The 19,890-nt window shown below is 54.6% G+C and overlaps 1 protein-coding gene across 1 annotated transcript in view; it reads right to left on the bottom strand.

Annotated features, from left to right (window-relative positions):
• The window catches only part of LOC140385698 (rac GTPase-activating protein 1-like), a 135,589-nt gene that overhangs the window by 76,655 nt on the left and 39,044 nt on the right, over positions 1-19,890 (bottom strand). Inside the window, exon 4 of the mRNA XM_072468126.1 lies at positions 6,322-6,397. Coding sequence (XP_072324227.1) covers positions 6,322-6,397 — 76 coding nt within the window. The remainder of the gene's footprint in view (positions 1-6,321; positions 6,398-19,890) is intronic.

The raw sequence follows: 19,890 nt of genomic DNA, 5'->3' as shown, positions 1-19,890 counted from the left end.
GTGCCCCCGCTGCTCTTCTCGCGCTTTTATCCTGTGTCCCCGCCGCTCTCCTTGCGCTCTTTTATCCTGTGTCCCCGCCGCTCTCCTCGCGCTCTTTCACTGTGTCTCCGCCGTCTCCTCGCGCTCTTTCACTGCGTCCCCGCCGCTCTCCTCGCGGTCTTTCACTGTGTCTCCGCCGCTCTCCTTGCGCTCTTTCACGGTGTCCCCGCTGCTCCCCTCGTGCTCTTTCACTGTATCCCCGCTGCTCTCCTCACGCTCTTTCACTGAGTCCCCGCCGCTCTCCTCGTGCTCTTTCACTGTGTCCCCGCCAATCTCCTCGCTTTCTTTCACTGTGTCCCAACCTTCTCCTTGCTCTCACTGTGCCCCCGCCACTCTCCTCGCGCTCTTTCACCGTGTCCCCGCCGCTTTCCTCGCGCTCTTTTATCCCGTGTCCCCGCGGCTCTCCTCACGCTCTTACCTGTATCCCCGCCGCTCTCCTCGCGCTCTTTCACCGTGTCCCCGCCACTCTCCTCGCGCTCTTTCACTGTGTCCCCGCTGCTCTCCTCGCGCTCTTTCACTGTGTCCCCGCCGCTCTCCTCTCACTCGTTCACAATGTCCCCGCCGCTCTCCTCTCGCTCTTTTATCCTGTGTCCCTGCCGCTCTCCTCGCGCTCTTTTATCCTGTGGCCCCGCTGCTCTCCTCGCTCTCTTTCACTATGTCCCCGCCGCACTCCTAGTGCTCTTTTATCCTGTGCCCCTGCCGCTCTCCTCGCGCTCTTTCACTGTTTCTCCACTGCTCTACTCGCGCTCTTTTATCCTGTGTCCCCGCCGCTCTCCTCGCGCTCTTTCACTATATCTCCGCTGCTCTACTCGCGCTCGTTTATCCTGTGTCCCCGCCGCTCTCCTCGCGCTCTTTTATCCTGTGTCCCCGCCGCTCTCCTCGCGCTCTTTCACTATATATCCGCTGCTCTACTCGCGCTCTTTTATCCTGTGTCCCCGCCGCTCTCCTCGCCCTTTTATCCGGTGTCCCCACCGCTCTCCTCGCGCGCTTTTATCCTGTGCCGCCGCCGCCGGTCTCCTCGCGCTCTTTCACTATATCTCCGCTGCTCTACTCGCGCTCTTTTATCCTGTGTCCCCGCCGCTCTCCTCGCGCTCTTTCACTGTGTCTCCGCTGCCCCTCCGGGCGGCCCTCCCCACCGGGCCGTCCTCCCCACCGGCGGCCCCGGCCCTCCCCACCGGGCGGCCCCGGCCCTCCCCACCGGGCGACATCAGGATTGTTAGCTTGGGAGTGGGTTTAAGTCTTTTTGAGTGCTGTCTGAATCAGATGGGACGAAGCCCATCGGGCCCCACACGGTTTTGGTTGTCAGGACCGACATGACAAACATTCCTCAATTGCTTCATCTTCAGATAGAATTCTCAAATGCACAAGCCTCATGTCAGCTTTCCACACTGACACATCCTCCCCACCCGGAACTATTCCCAATCACTGCCCGGGAATCTCAGACCCCCAGTCAGCATGGCCACCCGGACACTCCAGAAGCTGTTACCTTGCCAGGTGTGGAACTCACACCTTCCACAATCTGTTCAAAGGAGTGTGAGCGGGACCTCCTGGGAGGGACAGGAGGGCGGTCCACTAGAATACGACTGGATCGCTGGAGGAGAATCAGAAGAAGATCCAGGTTAACTGGCTGGTCTCAGTCCCAGCCAAGAAAAAGCACAGCAAGAGGCCACTTGTAGGTTTCCTACCCTCTTGTCTCGATTCTTCAGTTTCACTGTCGACAAATTAACATCCTGCCGGGAGACAGAGACACGAATTAACTACTGGATTCTTGCCCAGCCCCACTCTGCCCAAGAACGCCAACTGCCTATTAACCAATTCCCTCTCGCACCACAGCAGACTATGGCACGCCGCCCATAGCTATAAACAAGACCCTCTGCCCCGACCACGGCCTTCAGAACGCCCCCTCCCACTGAGAGGGGACACAAGACCAGAGTAATACCCAAAACCTGTCCAGAAGGACAGATTACCCCCCTTCCCCCCTCACATTTAACACAATGCTTGCTGACCACCGACGGCCCCGCTCGCCGACCGACCCCCCGCTCGCTGACCGACTCCCCGGCTCGCTGACCGATTCCCCCGCTCGCTGACCGATTCCCCGGCTCGCTGACCGATCCCCGGGCTCGCTGACCGACAGCCCCGCTCGCTGACCGACAGCCCCGCTCGCTGACCGATTCCCCCGCTCGCTGACCGACAGCCCCGCTCGCTGACCGACAGCCCCGCTCGCATACCGATTCCCCGGCTCGCTGACCGATTCCCCGGCTCGCTGACTGACAGCCCCGCTCGCTGACTGACAGCCCCGCTCGCTGACCGACAGCACCGCTCGCTGACCGATTCCCCGGCTCGCTGACTGACAGCCCCCTCGCTGACCGACAGCCCCGCTCGCTGACCGATTCCCCGGCTCGCTGACTGACAGCCCCGCTCGCTGACCGACAGCCCCGCTCGCTGACCGACAGCCCCGGCTCGCTGACCGATTCCCCGGCTCGCTGACCGATTCCCCGGCTCGCTGACCGATTCCCCGGCTCGCTGACCGATTCCCCGGCTCGCTGACCGATTCCCCGGCTCGCTGACCGATTCCCCGGCTCGCTGACCGATTCCCCGGCTCGCTGACCGATTCCCCGGCTCGCTGACCGATTCCCCGGCTCGCTGACCGATTCCCCGGCTCGCTGACCGATTCCCCGGCTCGCTGACCGATTCCCCGGCTCGCTGACCGATTCCCCGGCTCGCTGACCGATTCCCCGGCTCGCTGACCGATTCCCCGGCTCGCTGACCGATAGCCCCGCTCGCTGACCGATTCCCCGGCTCGCTGACCGATTCCCCGGCTCGCTGACCGATTCCCCGGCTCGCTGACCGATTCCCCGGCTCGCTGACCGATTCCCCGGCTCGCTGACCGATTCCCCGGCTCGCTGACCGATTCCCCGGCTCGCTGACCGACAGCCCCGGCTCGCTGACCGATTCCCCGGCTCGCTGACCGATTCCCCAGCTCGCTGACCGATAGCCCCGCTCGCTGACCGACTCCCCGGCTCGCTGACCGATAGCCCCGCTCGCTGACCGATAGCCCCGCTCGCTGACAGATTCCCCGGCTCGCTGACCGATAGCCCCGCTCGCTGACCGATAGCCCCGCTCGCTGACCGATTCCCCAGCTCGCTGACCGATAGCCCCGCTCGCTGACCGATTCCCCGGCTCGCTGACCGAATCCCCGGCTCGCTGACCGACCCCCCGCTCGCTGACCGATTCCCCGGCTCGCTGACCGATTGCCCGGCTCGCTGACCGACAGCCCCGCTCGCTGACCGACTCCCCGGCTCGCTGACCGATTCCCCGGCTCGCTGACCGACTCCCCGGCTCGCTGACCGACCACCCGGCTCGCTGACCGATTCCCCGGCTCGCTGACCGATTCCCCGGCTTGCTGACCGATTCCCCGGCTCGCTGACCGACAGCCCCGCTCGCTGACCGATTCCCCGGCTCGCTGACCGATTCCCCGGCTCGCTGACCGATTCCCCGGCTCGCTGACCGACCCCCCGCTCGCTGACCGACCCCCCGGCTCGCTGACCGACCCCCCGCTCGCTGACCGACCCCCCGGCTCGCTGACCGACAGCCCCGCACGCTGACCGATTCCCCGGCTCGCTGACCGATTCCCAGGCTCGCTGACCGACCCCCGGCTCGCTGACCGACAGCCCGGCTCGCTGACCGATTCCCCGGCTCGCTGACCGATTCCCCGGCTCGCTGACCGACCCCCGGCTCGCTGACCAACAGCCCGGCTCGCTGACCGATTCCCCGGCTCGCTGACCGACAGCCCCGCTCGCTGACCGACAGCCCCGCTCGCTGACCGACAGCCCGGCTCGCTGACCAACTCCCCGGCTCGCTGACCGACAGCCCCGCTCGCTGACCGATTCCCCGGCTCGCTGACCGACCCCCGGCTCGCTGACCGACAGCCCGGCTCGCTGACCGATTCCCCGGCTCGCTGACCGACAGCCCCGCTCGCTGACCGACAGCCCCGCTCGCTGACCGACAGCCCCGCTCGCTGACCAACTCCCCGGCTCGCTGACCGACAGCCCCGCTCGCTGACCGACTCCCCGGCTCGCTGACCGACTCCCCGGCTTGCTGACCGATTCCCCGGCTCGCTGACCGACAGCCCCGCTCGCTGACCGATTCCCCGGCTCGCTGACCGATTCCCCGGCTCGCTGACCGATTCCCCGGCTCGCTGACCGATTCCCCGGCTCGCTGACCGATTCCCCGGCTCGCTGACCGACCACCCGGCTCGCTGACCGATTCCCCGGCTCGCTGACCGATTCCCCGGCTCGCTGAGCGATTCCCCGGCTCGCTGACCGATTCCCCGGCTCGCTGACCGACCACCCGGCTTGCTGACCGATTCCCCGGCTCGCTGACCGACAGCCCCGCTCGCTGACCGATTCCCCGGCTCGCTGACCGATTCCCCGGCTCGCTGACCGACAGCCCCGCTCGCTGACCGACCCCCCGGCTCGCTGACCGACCCCCCGCTCGCTGACCGACAGCCCCGCTCGCTGACCGACAGCCCCGCACGCTGACCGATTCCCCGGCTCGCTGACCGATTCCCCGGCTCGCTGACCGATTCCCCGGCTCGCTGACCGACCCCCGGCTCGCTGACCGACAGCCCGGCTCGCTGACCGATTCCCCGGCTCGCTGACCGACAGCCCCGCTCGCTGACCGATTCCCCGGCTCGCTGACCGATTCCCCGGCTCGCTGACCGACAGCCCCGCTCGCTGACCGACCCCCCGGCTCGCTGACCGACCCCCCGCTCGCTGACCGACAGCCCCGCTCGCTGACCGACAGCCCCGCACGCTGACCGATTCCCCGGCTCGCTGACCGATTCCCCGGCTCGCTGACCGACCCCCGGCTCGCTGACCGACAGCCCCGCTCGCTGACCGATTCCCCGGCTCGCTGACCGACAGCCCCGCTCGCTGACCGACTCCCCGGCTCGCTGACCGACAGCCCCGCTCGCTGACCGACTCCCCGGCTCGCTGACCGACTCCCCGGCTCGCTGACCGATTCCCCGGCTCGCTGACCGACAGCCCCGCTCGCTGACCGATTCCCCGGCTCGCTGACCGATTCCCCGGCTCGCTGACCGATTCCCCGGCTCGCTGACCGATTCCCCGGCTCGCTGACCGATTCCCCGGCTCGCTGACCGATTCCCCGGCTCGCTGACCGACCACCCGGCTCGCTGACCGATTCCCCGGCTCGCTGACCGATTCCCCGGCTCGCTGACCGATTCCCCGGCTCGCTGACCGATTCCCCGGCTCGCTGACCGATTCCCCGGCTCGCTGACAGACCACCCGGCTTGCTGACCGATTCCCCGGCTCGCTGACCGACAGCCCCGCTCGCTGACCGATTCCCCGGCTCGCTGACCGATTCCCCGGCTCGCTGACCGACAGCCCCGCTCGCTGACCGACCCCCCGGCTCGCTGACCGACCCCCCGCTCGCTGACCGACAGCCCCGCTCGCTGACCGACAGCCCGGCTCGCTGACCGATTCCCCGGCTCGCTGACCGACCCCCGGCTCGCTGACCGACCCCCGGCTCGCTGACCGACAGCCCGGCTCGCTGACCGATTCCCCGGCTCGCTGACCGACAGCCCCGCTCGCTGACCGACAGCCCCGCTCGCTGACCGACTCCCCGGCTCGCTGACCGACAGCCCCGCTCGCTGACCGACTCCCCGGCTCGCTGACCGACTCCCCGGCTCGCTGACCGATTCCCCGGCTCGCTGACCGACAGCCCCGCTCGCTGACCGATTCCCCGGCTCGCTGACCGATTCCCCGGCTCGCTGACCGATTCCCCGGCTCGCTGACCGATTCCCCGGCTCGCTGACCGACAGCCCCGCTCGCTGACCGATTCCCCGGCTCGCTGACCGACTCCCCGGCTCGCTGACCGGCATCCCCGCTCGCTGACCGATTCCCCGGCTCGCTGACCGATTCCCCGGCTCGCTGACCAATTCCCCGGCTCGCTGACCGATTCCCCGGCTCGCTGACCGACAGCCCCGCTCGCTGACCGACAGCCCCGCTCGCTGACCGACAGCCCCGCTCGCTGACCGACAGCCCCGCTCGCTGACCGATCCCCGGCTCGCTGACCGATAGCCCCGCTCGCTGACCGACAGCCCCGCTCGCTGACCGATCCCCGGCTCGCTGACCGATCGCCCCGCTCGCTGACCGATCCCCCGGCTCGCTGACCGATTCCCCGGCTCGCTGACCGATAGCCCCGGCTCGCTGACCGATAGCCCCGCCTCGCTGACCGATAGCCCCGCTCGCTGACCGATACCTCATCGCAGGTCCTGTCGTAGCTGATGCTGGAACAGGAGAAGTTCGAAGTCATCGTTTCATCAACAGTACGGAGTCTGGAAATGAGACAGGAAATCAGGCTGAGAGATGGATTGTGCTGCATTTTACTAACGCCTCCTCTTCACAACATCCCTAAACATTCCAGAGCAAATGTAAATGAAATCAGATTTCTCATTGTTTTAGTCGAGGACTGACAGTTGGCTCAGTCCAAAATTAATAACTTGTAATAATGACCAATGCTGGAAATGTACAAGAAACTGGGTAACATTCAAATTCCGGGTGATTGACAGCTGTCCAAACAGATGTGGCAGAAACAAGTTTGTTCGGAGGATCAGGGACATATCTCAATGTCAGTTCAATGACATCATTAATGTAATGTGGGTGTCGCTGGGCTGGGCCAGCATTTATTACCCATCCTGATTGACCTTGTCCCGAGTGTCCCGCTCGGCCATTTCAGGGGGAATTTCAGAGTTAACCCTATTTCTGTGGTTCTGGAGTCACAGGTAGGCCAGATCAAGTAAGGACGGCAGATTTCCTTCCCTAAAGGACCTTAGTGAACCAGATGGGTTTTTACGACAATAGTTACATGGTCATCAAAGAGGGAGACTCGAGGGCAGGTAGAAGTAGAAAGAAGTTGAACCATTACGTCACAGCCTGCAGCTAAGTGATTGGCTGGTGACTGGTAAGTAGTTTTTCTTTTCCATGAGGTGTTATCGTGCGGGGCGCAATGGTTGCTGAGTGAGTGCTTGCTGAGAAGGGGGTACATTTTTAAAAAAAACTTACTGTTGGGAGTTTCCAGCTGAATCCGGTCGGAGTGAGGACAGAGTGACTGCTGGGTAAGTAGTAAAGATTTAAATTGTTTGCGCAGGCCCATAACAGCTGATTGCTGTTCTCGTGTGGGGTGCAGTGACTGCTGGTTAAGTGTTTTATTTTTACCGATAAACCGTTTGTGGGTGAGCACTTTGGAGATAGTGACCACATTTTGGTGTCTTTCACTATTGTATTTAAGTTGGGCAGTTTCTAAACTCTAGACACTAAACCTGTAGTGTCAAAGAACAAAGAACAAAGAAATGTACAGCACAGGAACAGGCCCTTCGGCCCTCCAAGCCCGTGCCGACCATGCTGCCCGACTAAACTACAATCTTCTACACTTCCTGGGTCCGTATCCCTCTATTCCCATCCTATTCATATATTTGTCAAGATGCCCCTTAAATGTCCCTATCGTCCCTGCCTCCACTACCTCCTCCGGTAGTGAGTTCCAGGCACCCACTACCCTCTGCGTAAAAAACTTGCCTCGTACATCTACTCTAAACTTTGCCCCTCTCACCTTAAACCTATGCCCCCTAGTAATTGACCCCTCTACCCTGGGGAAAAGCCTCTGACTATCCACTCTGTCTATGCCCCTCATAATTTTGTATACCTCTATCAGGTCGCCCCTCAACCTCCTTCGTTCCAGTGAGAACAAACCGAGTTTATTCAATCGCTCCTCATAGCTTATGCCCTCCATACCAGGCAACATTCTGGTAAATCTCTTCTGCACCCTCTCTAAAGCCTCCACATCCTTCTGGTAGTGTGGCGACCAGAATTGAACACTATACTCCAAGTGTGGCCTAACTAAGGTTCTATACAGCTACAGCTATACAGTGTCCCCCACCCTTCCACCTCCTTTAACCTGAGGGATAGAGCGAACAACAGACAAGCTCTTTCTTTCTTTTGCTTGTTTTATCTAGAGGGGATGGCAGGGAAGGCAGTGCAATGTTCCTCCTGCAGAATGTTTGAGGTGAGGGACGCCGACAGTGTCCCTGCTGATTTCATCTGTGGGAAGTGTACCCATCTCCAGCTCCTCAGAAACCGCGTTAGGGAACTGGAGCTGGAGCTGGATGAACTTCGGATCATTCGGGAGGCAGAGGTGGTCATAGATAGTAGCTTCAGGGATGTAGTTACTCCGAACAATCAAGATAGATGGGTGACGGTGAGAGGGGCTGGGAGGAAGCAGTCAGTACAGGGATCCCCTGTGGTCGTTCCCCTCAGTAACAAGTATCCCGCTTTGGATACTGTTGAGGGGGACGACCTACCAGGGGTGAGCCACGGTGAACGGATCTCCAGCACTGAGTCTGTCCCTGTGGCTCAGAAGGGAAGGAGGGGGAGCAGGAGAGTAATAGTTATTGGGGACTCGATAGTTAGAGGGACAGATAGACGGTTCTGTGGCAACGAAAGAGACTCACGGATCGTATGTTGCCTCCCGGGTGCCAGGGTCCGTGATGTCTCGGACCGTGTTTTCAGAATCCTTAAGGGGGAGGGGGAACAGTCACAAGTCGTGGTTCACATCGGTACCAACGACATAGGTAAGAGAAGGGACGGGGATTTAAAACAGGAATTTAGGGAGCTAGGGTGGAAGCTGAGAGCCAGGACAAACCATGTTGTCATCTCTGGGTTGTTGCCGGTGCCACGTGCTGGTGAGGTGAGGAACAAGGGGTGAGTGCAGATAAACACGTGGCTGCAGGGATGGTGTAGGAGGGAGGGTTTCAGGTACGTGGATAATTGGAGCACATTCTGGGGAAGGTGGGACCTGTACAGACAGGACGGTTTGCACCTGAACCAGAGGGGCACCAATATCCTGGGAGGGAAATTTGCTACGGCTCTCCGGGGGTGGGGGGGGGCTAAACTAATTTGTCAGGGGTCTGGGAAAACGAGCTGTGTCCCAGAAGCCAGTGTCGAGAGTAGTGAGGTACTGAGGAGGGTATCAAGGTCGCAGGAGTGTACCGGCAGACAGAACGGTGGGTTGAAGTGTGTCTACTTCAATGCAAGGAGCATCCGGAATAAGGTAGGTGAACTTGGAGCGTGGATTGGTACTTGGGACTACGATGCAAACAGAGTGTATCTAAGTTTGGGTAAGGCTGAGTGAGGGTAAGAGGTGAGTGAGGGCTGTGTTTGTTTTTTGGAGTTTGGTGTTGAGTTTCCCCCCCCCCAAAAAAAATAATCCAATTGATTAAGTAAATTAATTAACTAGTTAAGGGAATTTGGTGCTCATTTTAAGGAGGTGCAGAGAAGCAGACCTGTGAGGGAGCCTCGGGAGCAATTACATCACAGCCAGCAGGTAAGTGATTGGCTTGTGACTGGTAAGTGATTTCTCTCTCTTTGACTTTCTCTTAGCTGTGTAGTGTAGTTCAAATTTAACTTCAGGTTTAAGTCATGGCAGGAGAGCTCAGACCCGTGTCATGCTCCTCTTGTGAGATGTGGCAAGTCAGGGACCCTTCTGGTGTCGCCGACTCCTTCATCTGCAAGAAGTGTGTCCAACTGCAGCTCCTGTTAGACCGCTTGACGCCTCTGGAGCTGCGGATGGACTCACTTTGGAGCATCCGCGAAGCTGAGGACGTTGTGGATAGCACATTCAGTGAGTTGGTCACACCGCAGATTAAAATTACTGAGGCAGATAGGGAATGGATGTCCAACAGACAGAGGAAGAGTAGGAAGGCAGTGCAGGGATCCCCTGCGGTCATCGCCCTCCAAAACAGATTTACCGTTTTGGAAACTGTTGGGGGAGATGGCTCACCAGGGGAAGGTGGCAGCAGCCAGGTTCATGGCACCGTGGCTGGCTCTGCTGCACAGAAGGGCGGGAAAAAGAGTGGCAGAGCTATAGTGATAGGGGATTCAATTGTAAGGGGAATAGACAGGCGTTTCTGCGGACGCAAACGAGAATCCAGGTTGGTATGTTGCCTCCCTGGTGCAAGGGTCAAGGATGTCTCGGAGCGGCTGCAGGGCATTCTGGAGGGAGAGGGTGAACAGCCAGCTGTCGTGGTGCATATAGGCACCAACGATATAGGTAAAAAAACGGGATGAGGTCCTACAAGCTGAATTTAGGGAGTTAGGAGTTAAACTAAAAAGTAGGACCTCAAAAGGTAGTAATCTCAGGATTGCTACCAGTGCCACGTGATAGTCAGAGTAGGAATGACAGGATAGCTAGGATGAATACGTGGCTTGAGAGATGGTGCAAGAGGGAGGGTTTCAAATTCCTGGGACATTGGGACCGGTTCTGGGGGAGGTGGGACCTGTACAAATCGGACGGTCTGCATCTGGGTGGGACCGGAACCAATGTTCTCGGGGGTGTGTTTGCTAGTGCAGTTGGGGAGGGTTTAAACTAATGTGGCAGGGGGATGGGAACCGATGTAGGAAGTCAGTGGGGACAGAAACAAAAGGCAGGAAGGGAGAGTGTGTAAAGCGTGACCAGAGAAAGCAGGGCAGAGAGCAAGGAAGGTCTACATTAAACTGCATTTATTTCAATGCAAGGGGCCTGACGGGCAAAGCGGATGAACTCAGGGCATGGACGGGCACATGGGACTGGGATATTATAGCTATGACTGAGGCATGGCTAAGGGAGGGGCAGGACTGGCAGCTCAATGCGGGGTACTGATGCTATAGAAAGGATAGAACAGGAGGTAAGAGAGGAGGGGGAGTGGCGTTTTTGATTAGGGAGAACATCACGGCAGTACTTAGAGGGGATATATCCGAGGGTTCGCCCACTGAGTCTATATGGGTGGAACTGAAAAATAAGAAGGGAGAGATCACCTTGGTAGGACTGTACTACAGGCCCCCAAATAGTCAGCGGGAAATTGAGGAGCAAATATGTAAGGAGATTACAGATAGCTGCAAGAATAATAGGGTGGTAACAGTAGGGGACTTTAACTTTCCCAACATTGACTGGGACAGCCATAGCATTCGGGGCTTGGATGGAGGGAAATTTGTTGAGTGTATTCAGGAGGAATTTCTCATTCAGTATGTGGATGGACCGACTAGAGAGGGGGCAAAACTTGACCTCGTCTTGGGAAATAAGGAAGGGCAAGTGACAGAAGTGCTAGTGAGAGATCACTTTGGGACAAGTGATCATAACTCCATTAGTTTTAAGATAGCTTTGGAGAATGATAGGTCTGGCCCAAGAGTTAAAATTCTTAATTGGGGCAAGGCCAATTTTGATGGTATCAGACAGGAACTTGCAGAGGTAGATTGGGGGAGACAGTTGGCAGGCAAAGGGACGGCTGGTAAATGGGAGGCTTTTTAAAATGTGTTAACCAGGGTGCAGGGTAAGCACATTCCCTTTAGAGTGAAGGGCAAGGCTGGTAGAAGTAGGGAACCCTGGATGACTCGAGATATTGAGACTCTGGTCAAAAGGAAGAAGGAGGCATATGACGTACATAAGCAACTGGGATCAAGTGGATCCCTTGAAGAGTATAGAGATTGTCGAAATAGAGTTAAGAGGGAAATCAGGAGGGCAAAAAGGGGACATGAAATTGCTTTGGCAAATAATGCAAGGGAGAATCCAAAGAGATTCTACAGATACATAAAGGGGAAAAGAGTAACTAGAGACAGAGTAGGGCCTCTTAAGGATCAACAAGGGCATCTGTGTGCAGAGCCACAAGAGTTGGGTGAGATCCTGAATGAATATTTCTCATCAGTATTCACGGTGGAGAAAGGCATGGATGTTAGGAAACTAAGGGAAATAAATAGTGATGTCTTGAGAAGTGTGCATATTACAGAGGAGGAGGTGCTGGAAGTTTTAAAGCGCATCAAGGTAGATAAATCCCCAGGACCTGATGAAATGTATCCCAGGATGTTGTGGGAGGCTAGGGAGGAAATTGCGGGTCCCCTAACAGACATATTTGAATCATCGGCAGCCACAGGTGAGGTGCCTGAAGATTGGAGAGTGGCGAATGTTGTGCCCTTGTTTAAGGGCAGCAGGGAAAAGCCTGGGAACTACAGACCGGTGAGCCCAACGTCTGTAGTAGGTAAGTTGCTAGAAGGTATTCTGAGAGACAGGATCTACAAGCATTTAGAGAGGCAAGGACTGATTCGGGGCAGTCAGCATGGCTTTGTGCGTGGAAAATCATGTCTCACAAATTTGATTGAGTTTTTTGAGGGGGTGACCAAGAAGGTAGATGAGGGCAGTGCAGTAGACGTTGTCTACATGGACTTTAGCAAAGCCTTTGACAAGGTACCGCATGGTAGGTTGTTGCAGAAGGTTAAAGCTCACGGGATCCAGGGTGAGGTTGCCAATTGGATTCAAAATTGGCTGGACGACAGAAGGCAGAGGGTGGTTGTCGAGGGTTGTTTTTCAAACTGGAGGCCTGTGACCAGTGGTGTGCCTCAGGGATCGGTGCTGGGTCCACTGTTATTTGTGATTTATATTAATGATTTGGATGAGAATTTAGGAGGCATGGTTAGTAAGTTTGCAGATGACACCAAGATTGGTGGCACAGTGGATAGTGAAGAAGGTTATCTAGGATTGCAATGGGATCTTGATCAATTAGGCCAATGGGCCGACGAATGGCAGATGGAGTTTAATTTAGATAAATGTGAGGTGATGCATTTTGGCAGATCGAATCAGGCCAGGGCCTACTCAGTTAATGGTATGGCGTTGGGGAGAGTTATAGAACAAAGAGATCTAGGAGTACAGGTTCATAGCTCCTTGAAGGTGGAGTCGCAGGTGGACAGGGTGGTGAAGAAGGCATTCGGCATGCTTGGTTTCATTGGTCGGAACATTGAATACAGAAGTTGGGACGTCTTGTTGAAGTTGTACAAGACATTGGTACGGCCACACTTGGAATACTGTGTGCAGTTCTGGTCACCCTATTATAGAAAGGATATTATTAAACTGGAAAGAGTGCACAAAAGATTTACTAGGATGTTGCCGGGACTTGATGGTTTGAGTTAGAAGGAGAGGCTGGATAGCCTGGGACTTTTTTCCCTGGAGCGTAGGAGGCTTAGGGGTGATCTTATAGAGGTCTATAAAATAATGAGGGGCATAGATAAGGTAGATAGTCAACATCTTTTCCCAAAGGTAGGGGAGTCTAAAACTAGAGGGCATAGGTTTAAGGTGAGAGGGGAGAGATTCAGAAGGGCCCAGAGGGGCAATTTCTTCACTCAGAGGGTAGTGAGTGTCTGGAATGGGCTGCCAGAGGTAGTAGTAGAGGCGGGTACAATTGTGTCTTTTAAAAAGCATTTAGATAGTTACATGGGTAAGATGGGTATAGAGGGTTATGGGCCAAGTGCGGGCAACTGGGACTAGCTTAATGGTTAAAAACTGGGCGGCATGGACTGGTTGGGCCGAAGGGCCTGTTTCCATGCTGTAAACTTCTATGATTCTATGATGTTGTGGCCATTACGGAGTCATGGTTAGAACAGGGACAGGAATGGTTGTTGGAAGTTCCGGGGTATAGATGTTTCAGTAAGAGTAGGGAAGGTGGTAAAAGAGGTGGAGGAGTAGCATTGTTAATCAAGGATAGTTTAATGGCTGCAGAAAAGCAGTTTGAGGAGGATCTGCCTGAGGTAATATGGGCCAAAGTTAGAAATAGGAAAGGAGCGGTCACATTGTTAGGAGTTTTCTATCGGCCCCCAAATAGTAATAGAGATGTGGAGGAAGAAATTGCTAAACAGATTATGGATAGGTGTGGAGGTCTCAGGGTAGTTGTCATGGGTGACTTTAACGTTCCAAATATTGATTGGAACCTGTATAGGTCGAACAGTTCGGATGGGGCAGTTTTTGTACAGTGTGTGCAGGAGGGTTTCCTGACACAAGATGTGGATAGGCCAACAAAGGGGGGGGCCACATTGGATTTGGTACTGGGTAATGAACCGGGCCAAGTGTTAGATTTGGTTGTGGGAGAGCACTTTGGAGATAGTGAACACAATTCGGTGTCTTTCACTATTGCAATGGAGAAGGATAGGGCCATACGGCAGGGCAAGGTTTATAATTGGGGGAGGGGTAATTATGATGCGATTAGGCAAGAATTAGGGACATAAGATGGGAACAGAAACTGTCAGGGAAAGGCACAAATGAAAAGTGGAGTTTGTTCAAGGAACAAATATTGCGGGTCCTTGATAGGCATGTCCCTGTCAGGCAGGGAGGAAATGGCCGTGTGAGGGAACAATGGTTCACAAAAGAGGTTGAATGTCTTGTCAAGAGGAAAAAGGAAGAGTATGTAAGGATGAGAAAACAAGGTTCAGTAGGGTCGCTCGAGGATTACAAGGTAGCAAGGAATGAGATGAAAAAAGGGCTTAGGAGAGCTAGGAGGGGGCATGAGAAGTACTTGGTGGGTCGGATCAAGGAAAACCCCACAGCTTTTTACTCATGTGAGAAATAAAAGAATGACCAGGGTGAGGGTAGGGCCGGTCAAGGACAGTAGTGGGAACTTGTGCATGGAGTCAGAAGAAATAGGAGAGGCGTTGAATGGATACTTTTCTTCAGTGTTCACCAAGGAGAGGGGCCATGTTTTTGAGGATGAGAGTGTGATTCAGGCGGGTAGGCTGGAGGAACCAGATGTTCTGAAGGAGGATGTCTTAGCAATTTTGAAAAACCTGAGGGTCGACAAATCCCCTGGGCCAGATGGGATATATCCAAGGATTCTTTGGCAGGCAAGGGATGAGATTGCAGAGCCTTTGGCTTTGATCTTTGGGTCCTCGCTGTCCACGGGGATAGTGCCAGAGGACTGGAGAGTGGCGAATGTTGTTCCTCTGTTCAAGAAAGGGAATAGGAATGACCCTGGTAATTATAGGCCAGTTAGTCTGACTTCGGTGGTCGGGAATATAATGGAAAAGGTCCTGAAGGATAGGATTTATGAACATTTGGAAAGATGCAGCTTAATCCGGGATAGTCAACACGGATTCATGAAGGGTAGGTCTTGCCTCACAAATTTGATTGAATTCTTTGAGGAGGTAACTAAGTGTGTAGATGAAGGTAGAGCAGTTGATGTCATATACATGGATTTCAGTAAGGCGTTTGATAAGGTTCCCCATGGTCGGCTCATGAAGAAAGTAAGGAGGTGTGGGATAGAGGGAAATTTGGCCAATTGGATAAGTAACTGGCTATCACATAGAAGACTGAGGGTGGTGGTGGATGGAAAATTTTCAGACTGGAGACCAGTTACCAGCGGTGTACCACAGGGATCAGTGCTGGGTCCTCTGCTATTTGTGATTTTTATCAATGACTCGGAGGAGGGGGCTGAAGGGTGGGTCAGTACATTTGCTGATGACACCAAGATTGGTGGAGTAGTGGATGAGGTGGAGGGCTGTTGTAGGCTGCAAAGAGACATTGATAGGATGCAGAGCTGGGCCGAAAAATGGCAGATGGGGTTTAACCCTGATAAGTGCGAGGTGATTCATTTTGGTAGAAACAATTTGAATGCGGAAAACAGCGGCTGACTCTTTGCTACAGCGTGTCATGCGCCACCTAACAGACGGGTGGCTCAAGGGCCAATGCCCGCAGTTCTATAACGTCAGAAATGATCTGGCGGTAGTAGATGGGATTCTTCGGAAACTGGACCGCATTGTCATCCCGCATCGCATGCACCAGCTCGTCCTGGAACAGCTACACGACGGCCATCTTGGCGTGGAAGAGTGCTGCCGACGGGCCCGAGAGGCAGTGTACTGGCCCGGCATTAATGACGACATCGCCAACACAGCGCTCAACTGCCCCACTTGTCAGCGCTTCCAGCCGGCCCAACCACGTGAGACCCTAGAGCCCCATGAGTTGGTCACGTCACCATGGACCAAGGTGGGCATCGACCTGGTCCACGCGCTGGGTAGAGACTATGTCCTGATTGTAGACTACTTTTCAAATTACCCGGAGGTGATACGGTTGCACGACATCACCTCGTCTGCAGTCATCCGTGCCTGTAAGGACACCTTTGCTCGACACGGCATCCCACTCACGGTAATGTCGGACAATGGCCCCTGCTTCGCAAGCCAGGAATGGTCCAACTTTGCCAGGAGGTACAACATTGTGCATGTGACATCCAGTCCCCTGTACCCCCAATCCAACGGCAAAGCGGAGAAGGGAGTTCATATAGTCAAACGGCTCCTCTGCAAGGCTGATGCTGGGTCCGATTTCTACCTCGCCCTGCTGGCCTATCGCTCGGCCCCACTGTCCACGGGCCTGTCACCAGCCCAGCTGCTTATGGGTCGCACCCTGAGGACGACGGTGCCGTCCATCCATGTCCCAGACCTCGACTACGTTCCGGTCCTTCGCCGGATGCAGCTGTCTCGTGTACAGCACAAGGCGGCTCATGACTCCCGTGCAGCTGATCTCCCTGCTCTGGCTCCAGATGACAACATCCATCTTCCGGATGGCTCCATTCTGCGCCACAATCGACGTGCCCTTCGTCTCGTTCCGCGCTCGCTACATGATCCTCCGCCAGTGCCAGGCCCTCCTGTTGTCCCTGACCTGGACTCTGCAGAGATTCCGGTCACTCTGCATCCTCCTCACTCTGACGCAGTCCAGCCCACTCCTCAGCCGGCGGCTCCCGACCCACCCTTGAGGCGGTCAACCAGAATTCGTCGCCCACCTCAGAGACTTAATTTGTGAACTTGTGGACTTATGGACTTTCTGATTTGTTCTGTTCTTCCGTTTAATCGTTCAAGTGGTTTGTATATAGTGTACATCTCGTTATTCTTGTTTTTCTGCACCAGGCACCTTCCCATGTAAATAGCTTAGTTTTTATGTACATAGTCCTGTAAATATTTCACACACGTAGTCAGGAACATTCACCATACACTATTTATTGTCACGCAGGTACATTTTTCATAAAGGGGGGGTGGGATGTCATAATATACACCAGTATATCATGGTGCAGACACACACTGATGGACACACTGTGGGACCAATCAACACACACAACACCGCAGCCAATCACCAGTGAGAGCACACGCACTATAAAGACAGGGGGCATCAGAGTTCCCGCTCATTCGAGTAGCAGCTAGCTGGGAGCACAGAGCTCACAGCCTGCAACACAGACATTCACCATGTGCTGAGTGCATCGACTGGTTAGGACAAGGCAGAGTCTTTAGTTAAAGCTGGTATCGTATTAACCCACAGTCTGAGTATGTTTAAACAGTTAATGATTCAATAAAATAGTGTTGCACTATTTCAAGTGTTGGTGACCTGTATGTGATCCAGAACACCCAACACATCAGCCTCCCTCTCCCTCTCGTTCAGCGCTCGCTAGGTGATCCTCCACTGTCGCCTCGCCCTCCTGCTGACCCTGCCATGGACTAGAGATTCCGGTCACTCTGCCTCCTCGACTCTGACGCAGTCCAGCCCGCTCCTCAGCCGGCGGCTCCCGACCCACCCTTGAGGCGGTCAACCAGAATTCGTCGCCCACCTCAGAGACTTAATCTGTGAACTTTGTGGACTTATGGACTTTCTGATTTGTTCTGTTCTTCCGTTTAATCGTTCAAGTGGTTTGTATATAGTGTTCATCTCGTTATTCTTGTGACACACTGTTTTTCTGCACCAGGCACCTTCCCATGTAAATAGCTTAGTTTCATGTACATAGTCCTGTAAATATTTCGCACACACGTAGTCAGGAACATTCACCATACACTATTTATTGTCACGCAGGTACATTTTTTAAATAAAAATGGGGGGGATGTCATAATATACACCAGTATATCACGGTGCAGAGACATACTGATGGACACACAGTGGGACCAATCAACACACACAACACCACAGCCAATCACCAGTGAGAGCACACGCACTATAAAGACAGGGGGCATCAGAGTTCCCACTCATTCGAGTTGCAGCTAGCTGGGAGGTCTAACTTCCTTGTTACTTCCTTGTTACCTCCTCAAAGAACTCTAACAGATTTGTCAGACGTGACCTCCCCTTGACGAAGCCGTGCTGACTCAGTCCTATTTTACCATGCACTTCCAAGTACTCCGCGATCTCATCTTTAATACCAGACTCTAAAATCTTACCAATGACCGAAGTCAGGCTAACCAGCCTATAATTTCCCGTCTTCTGCCTCCCTCCCTTCTTAAACAGGGGTGTTACATTAACCACTTTCCAGTCCTCTGGGACCCTTCCTGCCTCCAGTGATTCCTGGCCATCATTAGACTTTTTAAAATTTTTATTGAATTTAAATTTCACCACCTGCAGGATTTGAACCCGCGCCCCCAGAGCATGACTCTGGCTCCCTGGTTTCCAGTCCAGTGACGATACCACGAAGCCACCGTCTCTAAACGTGGATTTCAAATTCAATCCCACCATTGTGATTTGGACAAGTTGTGCTGTGGAACCTACCTCTGACATCTCCCCTATACCTTCCTCCAATCACCTTAAAATTATGTCCCCTCGTGACAGCCATTTCCACCCTGGGGAAAAGTCTCTGGCTGTCCACTCTATCCATGCCTCTCATCACCTTGTACACCTCTATCAAGTCACCTCTCTTCCTTCTCCGCTCCAGTGAGAAAAGCCCTAGCTCCCTCAACCTTTCTTCATAAGACATGCCCTCCAGTCCAGGCAGCATCCTGGTAAATCTCCTCTGCACCCTGTCCAAAGCATCCACATCCTTCCTATAATGAGGCGACCAGAACTGGACACAATATTCCAAGTGTGGTCTAACCAGGGTTTTATAAAGCTGCAGCAAAACCTCACGGCTCTTAAACTCAATCCCCCTGTTAATGAAAACCAACACACCATACGCCTTCTTAACAACCCTATCAACCTGGGTGGCAACTTTGAGGGATCGATGTACGTGGACTCCAAGATCCCTCTGTTCCTCCACATTTCCAAGAATCCTGCCTTTAACCCTGTATTCAGCATTCAAATTCGACCTTCCAAAATGAATCACTCCACATTTATCAAGGTTGAACTCCATCTGCCACTTCTCAGCCCAGCTCTGCATCCTGTCAATGTCCTGTTGTAACCTGCAACAACCCTCAACACTATCTACAACTCCCCCAACCTTTGTGTCATCGGTAAACATACTAACCCATCCTTCCACTTCCTCAAAGTCATTTATAAAAACCACAAAGAGCTGTGGTCCCAGAACAGATCCCTGCGGGACACCACTGGTCACCGACCTCCAGGCGGAATACTTTCCATCCACTACCACTCGCTGTCTTCTTTCAGTCAGCCAATTCTGTATCCAGGCAGCCAAATTTCCCTGTATCCTATGCCCCCTAACTTTCTGAATGAGTCTACCATGGGGAACTTTATCAAATGCCTTACTGAAATCCATATACACCACATCCACTGCCCAACCTTCATCAATGTGTCTCGTCACATCCTCAAAGAATTCAATGAGGCTTGTGAGGCATGACCTGCCCCTCACAAAGCCATGCTGACTATCTTTAATCAAACTTTGTTTTTCTAAATAACCATAAATCCTATCTCTCAGAATCCTTTCCAATATTTTACTCACCACAGACATAAGATTGATGGGTCTGTAATTCCCAGGGATTTCCCTATTCCATTTCTTGAATAGGTGAACAACATTCGCCTCCCTCCAATCATCCGGTACTACTCCAGTGGAGAGTGAGGACGCAAAGATCATCGCCAACGGTGCAGCAATCTCCTCCCTCGCTTCCCGTAGTAACTTTGGGTATATCCCGTCAGGCCCAGAGGACTTATCTATCCTGATGCTTTTTGAAATTTCCAGCACATCCGCCTTCTTAATATCAACCTGTTCGAGTCTATTAACCTGGTTCACACTGTTCTCATGAGTAACAAGGTCCCTCTCTCGAGTAGAGTTTAGGATTACAGGAGAAACAGATG

The sequence above is a fragment of the Scyliorhinus torazame genome, chromosome 2 (assembly GCF_047496885.1).
Source record: "Scyliorhinus torazame isolate Kashiwa2021f chromosome 2, sScyTor2.1, whole genome shotgun sequence".
NCBI classification, from domain to species: domain Eukaryota; kingdom Metazoa; phylum Chordata; class Chondrichthyes; order Carcharhiniformes; family Scyliorhinidae; genus Scyliorhinus; species Scyliorhinus torazame.
This window is presented reverse-complemented; position numbering and strand designations above follow the sequence as displayed.